Raw genomic sequence first — 6,615 nt, forward strand, 5'->3', positions numbered from 1 at the left:
TCTCTTGGCCCTGCTCTTAGAACTTACTGGTACTCCTTTAGCACCGCACCCCTGGCTGTGAAGACCTGTGAGTGCAGAGACATGTTGCTTCTCTTATTCAGACTTTTTGTAAATTAAAATACCATCCTATAAAACTGCCCATTCCCTGCAGATGGACTTAGCAGGAATTAATTCCTTTCACTTTGGGAAGCCTAGGGCTGGTGGGAAGCCAAGCAGTGAGCAATGAGCAATGCTATAAATTGACAGTTCAGTCCATGTGGAACAAAAATGACCGAATCCAGTAACTGCTTCTAGGGGGAAATGCAGTTGCCCCCTTTAATTCAGGGACTGTAACTTCCACAGAAAGAATAATTAACCTTTTACCTTGACTACTGTTCTACTGAGCTCAGACAATTCTCTGTCTTCATCTGTTCTGGCTAGACTCTCTCCCGACTCCCTTTCTACTGCAAATATAAAGAAAAATCTGACAATGCATTTTCGTTTTTGTCAGTCTCTGCTTCCCTAGCTGGCTGCCTCGTAGTCGAGCCTTCTGCTATACTTCTCCCTTTGTATAGCAGAAAATATCCTGCAATTTTCTGATTTAGAAAGTAGGATGAATTGAGCTGCATATGCTGTATCAGAACATCACATCAGGATTCGCCTGCCTTTATTTTTGGAGGGGTATCTGAAGTGAAGCAGCATGCTTCACAGTTGCTCAGAGAAAACAGGTCTGTGCTCACCTGTAAGAGAGAGAAAAACCAAGTCTGCTTGCAGTAAGACAAAGTGAACTTGGGGTTCCAAAGTTAGATGGCAAGCAGTGGCTCTCATGCCAGGCAGTAAGTCCGAAGTACCAGTGATTTCCCATGAACTTGCCAGTGGAGGCAGAATTTTGAATGTTAAGCCAGTTCTGAAAAGATGCTGGTATACTGCAATTCTGCCTGCATATATGGTGGGTGCTTGTGTGAAAGAGCGAATGTTCATATAGGAGAAACCAAAGAAAAGAAGAAATGCATGGTGAAAGGGTTAGTCAGAACAATTATTTTAAAAGCTTCATGGAGAAATAAAACACAACACACACACACACCCATCTCTGGCCTTTGACCTTGATCAGCTCTAAAGCAACCTCTTTCCAAAGTGTTTTACTTTTTCATTTTAAGAGTATGTTGTTCCATGTCTCATACAGAGGTTTTTCAGGCAATGTGGACATGAGTATGACTATTAATATATTCTGTCCACCAGAACACACACTGGTGCTAACAGGTAACCCAATGCTGGATAATACTTTTCCATACATATCTGGTTGCCCCGAGGGATGTTGTTCTACTTGCGAACTGGCATGTTGGTGTTCCATTCTGATGCTTTTTCACTGATTTCCATATCAAATTCACTCCATTTATAAGGCAAAATAAGATTTTTCTAACTGCCAGGTCTGCACTTAACAGAGGATCTGAAAATTGAGCTACATTTTTTCTGCCATGTAGTTCATAACTTAGCTTTGACAGCAACAGATATTCTGAGATCAGGCCTGAACTGCAATTTTATTGCTAAAGCATAAGGGGAGATAGACTGTATCTTGCTTTTTCTACAGCTATATTGGTTATCAAGGCTTTTAGTAATTAAAAAAAAAATCAGAAAAGCAAGGAGATTGTAGGTGTTGCCACGGGGAAAGAGCTAATACCAGAGTAGTAACCTGCTTCTGACAAGAGCCTATCCCTGACACTGCAGAGCAAAAACATACTATTTGTAATAAATGTATATAACTCTGTAATATCATCACTTACCTTTCAAGGCCATCAGATAAACTACCTAAACACAATATTTAGGTTGATCTTCAAATATCACTTTAGCTTGCACAGTGGCCGCCTCAGCCACAGCCTACTGAGGTCATAGTAAAGTTTTCTGTTGCTTTATATTGAATCAGGCCAAAGAATTAAGTCATTGAGTCAAAGCTGCATAAGCATACATAGGAAGTAATAGAAAATGCCTTGCTTTTACAGACTTCCTATCTCTAACTGCACCCAGCAGTGACAGAATATTTTCCACTTTTAACACCTTTTCCATAATCAAACTCTATTGTTTGAATTCATAGTCTTCACATATAGCCCAGTTTTTTTGCTGGATGCAACCCATTATCCATCCTGAGTGTCCTTCTGTTTGTTAAGTACAGTGACAATGCCAGCATCAAGTAATCAGACTGCAAGGAACTACCTGACATACTGAATGACAAGAGTTGATGATCCATCTGGTCCGGTCCTCTCTGCCTAATAAACTGCTGGTGCTTCCATTGCACAGAATGAGCGATGCTATAATTACTGATTACTTTTCAAGCTGCTCTTCTAGGTTCTTTTAAGCTAGGTGGAAAAGATGGGATTTTCCAGGATCTGTCTGAAGGAACATAGGGCAATAATGCTGGGAAAAGGAACATGAGGAAGGCTTTCTGTCTAGAGCAAAAGCGAGAGGAAGATGCTGAAGGGGAAATGTGCACAAAGAATGATGGCATTGCTTAGGTTGGTGTTGCTGGAGTCTTGATGTGATGAAACGCTCCCTTGGGTAGGGTATAAGCATGCACAGGAGGGCATCAAGCAGCAGTCTGTACTAGGGGACAGTCTTGCTTCTGATCTAATCAGTGGCCTTTTTAACAATTTAGTAGGAACACAGCATCTTCTAGTCTATTAGAAGAACTCCTGGCAATGGTAGCGGTAGCGTAGGGTCCCGTGGGACACAAGCCTTACGGACAAATATTTCCCTCCTGTCGTTTACAGCACATTAAAAATGTGGAAGAGTTAGAAGTGCTATGGCAATACCTGTGCACATCACAGATATTTCCCGGGCCCGCGGTACAGGTTCCCTTCCTTAACAGCAGATGGCAGTGAAGTTAAACAAATGGATGGAAATAAATCGAGAAAATGTGTTTTGCCTGCTGGATGGTGTTGCTGCAGAGAGCTCATAGAGCTCCGTGCATATTCAGGCAGTGCAAGGTTCATTTCCAGTGCACAGATCATCCGTGGCACATTCAGATAGCAGAAAATATTAATTCATCCACAGCTGTTTGCAATCCAAGTCAGGTTTATTTTGTTTGTGACATTTTTGGTCATAGAAACAGTAGAACAGATAGAATCTGTTATCATTTCTTTCTTACATCCGTATTTAAAACCTATGCATATCTGAACAGATGAGGATGAAGCTCTGTTTCAAGTGAGTAAACTTTTATTCTTTATTACATATCTTGTGCTACATGTGAGAGAATGAAGATATATCACCATGGGTTACTTTAAAACTTTTATAATGCCAGGGTTTTTTTACCTCGAAAAAGCTGCATGAAAAGGTTAATAAGATCTTGGTTTACACCACAAGAACAAAGAGACTGCGAGTAAACTTCTACAGCCCTGCCTCACACTTTAAATTAATCTCACTTCTGGTGGAAGGATGGGAGACGGGAATTGTTGTTTTCCAATTTCCAGCAGGCAAATGATGGAGATGTCAGTATAGATATTTGGTTGCAACTTTTAAGTTCCTTGCCTAAATGAAAAAGGGATGAAAAGATACTAGGGATGTCTACTTAATGTCATTAATATCTTAGTTCCATAGCAGCATCATGAAAAAAACATGCTTGTGGGGTCTGTGATTTCCAGTCAAGTGCTTGACCATCAAATACAGTATCTATTTCCCTTATTTACTGCTCAGTGCTTGATTGACCTGAGGAAACCCAGCATGACTCTCTCTCCATCACATACCAAGGTGATTACTCAGTCCTGTATGATTATGCAAGGCAGTCTTTGAGTGCCTTGCATACAGCACTCAAGGCCCAGATCTTCATTTCAAAACCTGTTCAAGACATTAGCAAGCTCTGGCTGAAGTCCTCAGCTATTAACAGTGCTGATCTGAATGTCAATACTGTGATAGCAGAAGGAGAGGAACCTTTCTTGTCCCCCTCTTTTAGACCATTAACGCTCTGCAACACGGAGTTGGACTCTGCAGCCCTGTTCCTAAGAGAGGCATCAAGCCAGTGGGACTGCTCAGAGAAGAGAGGGCTTCAGGGCTGCTCTCAAGAGTTTGATTGCCCTTATCGTAGCATGCATAACTACATATTTTCTTTCCAAGCTCATATTTATACGTACTATAGTCTGAATATGCTTTTAATCTTCCGGTTATATTGGAATTTTTGGTTAAAAAAAGTGCATGACATCCCAGTAGACATATTTATAACAAGCAAGGGCACAAGTTTCAATCGCTTGTGAAGAAGCAGCCCTTCTTAATCTGTCAGTCAGTCCATGCACAAAATGCACGGAGCATCAATTGCTTTTTAGGTTATTTACTGTGACTTATGTATCTGCCAATAAATCTAAAATACAGGTCAAAGAATATGTAGCTCAAATAAATCCATAAACGTAGCAGAAAAGCTTCACTAACTACCCCAGATCGCCAAAGCTGAGGTCATTTCCTTGTTGTGAAAAATACCGAGGTCCATAAATTATTTTTATCACCTCTGGGGCAATGCAGTTTCCCACAGATGCTGAAAGTATGATATGTTTTTTATTTAATATCAGAACACCACTTTTACACAGCTCTTAAAATATGAGGTCCAAGATTCTGCTTGTGCTTTAATGGCCCAATTCAGCAACATATTAAAACAGATGCTTCAGGTCCTGACATTAAACACGTGCCAAAGTGCTCTGTTGCATAGTCATAGATTGCTGAATTGGAGCCTAAAGGCTAAATCTTTTTCCCATGAAACTCGGAATTTACCTTCCATTTTTCTTCAAGGAAATTGAAGGAAAATTGAAGGAAATTTATTCATATATGATAGAAATAAACATTTAAAAACATTTGAAAAGGCTTGTCTTTCAGAGATTACTGGGTGAGCAATAGCTCTGGAGGTAAACCTTGGACAAAAGTTGATGTAACATTTTTTGCAACAGTTTAACCGGTGTTTATTTAGTGTTTAGTTAGCATTGTTTCCATGAAGAAAATAAAAATATGTTGAACGTGTAAAGAACATAAGCATGAATGGTGAACATCCTACAGAGAACTTTGGAGAAAACACCACTGAATTAACTTACAGTACATTTGTTAAACATGAGCAGCTCTAATAATGACATTTCATTTAACAATGCCCTTTGTCTTTTCAGTTCATCAGTTACCTATTTCAGTAATGAACTGCAGTCATACCATTCTGATTTTCTCCTAATGTAAAGGCTGAGATCACTTCACTTGCAGTGGAGCGTGATGCTATTATTCTGTTTGTGGTTTAGGAAAAAAGCTATAGAATATATCACAATTGTAATTGGCTAACAAATATTAAAGTCTGTGATCGGTAAGGATACCAATAATTTCGTTTAGCTTTTAATGGGAACAAGTAAAATTAAAAAAAAAAAAAAAAAGAAATGAAAGAAACTGTTGAAAATGCTCAGCACATCTATTTCATGAGCAGAGCAGTAAGTATTCAGCTGGGAAAAAAAATGAGCCACGCATTAAACGTTACTTTAATTTTTTATCAACAGTCCATGCATAGAACTTAACAGCAACGTTTTCAGTTAGGATGAATAATCTCAGTCGCAAAAATAAAATGGAGTTGCCTGCGCTTTTTAAGGAGGATTTTCTAAAGAACTAGAGGAAGTCAGATTAAGTGGGTAATATCCCACTTTGCACTATGTAAACATAAGACAGATAAAAAATATCATCGGTCTACTTGATATGATCCATAAGTCTTACCGGGGGTAATGGAGCCTACTTTCACTCATTTGCCTACTTCTTTTTGGGGTTTCTTAAATTTCAAAAGCTCTTTTATTGCCTTTCTAGCTGCAAGAGAGACATTTTAACCAGGCTGCTGTTTTCACTTTTCCATTCACCTTGATCCAGTCAACATATTTTCAGAGCTCACCAAAAACATTTAATTAGCAGAGACTGGTGTTCAGCACATCATAATCTTTTCCGAACTGAACCAAATCTGCACAATTTATAATAGATCTTTGGAAAACCACTTTTTACCGTGTGCTGCATCTATAGATCTCTCTCAATTACCCACAGTAACAGTAAATTTAGGCATTGTACAAGAGCAAATTTTACAGTCCATGAAGAGATGAAGTGAAATCTAGATGAAATTCATTGTGACAGATTCTCAGTTAGTGCCCTGATGTGTCTGTATTACAGAAGATAGACATTCTATTAGCATGGAAGCTTCCATAATGGACTGTGAATCATTTCAGGTAATAGAGATGCCAACTGGAATGACTGAAAAGCACTATTGAATTCCATTAGAGCTCTTTGTTTTTAAATCAGTCATTTCTTTGTGAATATCCAACTATATACTTCTTGACCCTAGCTGAGAGTAATAATTGTGAACTAATATTACAAAACATTAATCTGAGTTACTGTTCAATTAATGTTTTTGTTCGAGGGTTATTTTTATGCTGCAAATGTGAAGGAGACTGTGGCTTGTATTACAAATATGTATTTGGACTTGAGCTAGTGCAGAATGCAATCTTCAGTTATAGTTCTGTCTCCACTGTATTCAGTCTCATCTCATTAGCTGTAAAAAGACTCGAGTATTGGCTTTTCTTTTTCCAAAGTCGTCCTACCAGAATAAAATAACTATAATCAAGAAATCTATAAAGATAAACATTTTTATAAGGGATG

The 6,615-nt window shown here is 38.6% G+C and overlaps 1 protein-coding gene across 1 annotated transcript in view; it reads right to left on the reverse strand.

Annotated features, from left to right (window-relative positions):
• Positions 1-1,773, reverse strand: part of CCDC93 (coiled-coil domain containing 93) — a 65,014-nt gene extending 63,241 nt beyond the window's left edge. The window contains exons 1-2 of the mRNA XM_009327158.1: positions 1,761-1,773; positions 364-443 (exon numbers count right to left, since the gene is read on the reverse strand). Coding sequence (XP_009325433.1) covers positions 364-443; positions 1,761-1,773 — 93 coding nt within the window. The remainder of the gene's footprint in view (positions 1-363; positions 444-1,760) is intronic.
• Positions 1,774-6,615: the final 4,842 nt, after the last annotated feature.

This window comes from Pygoscelis adeliae, unplaced genomic scaffold (assembly GCF_000699105.1).
Source record: "Pygoscelis adeliae isolate BGI_AS28 unplaced genomic scaffold, ASM69910v1 Scaffold227, whole genome shotgun sequence".
Taxonomy (NCBI): Eukaryota; Metazoa; Chordata; class Aves; order Sphenisciformes; family Spheniscidae; genus Pygoscelis; species Pygoscelis adeliae.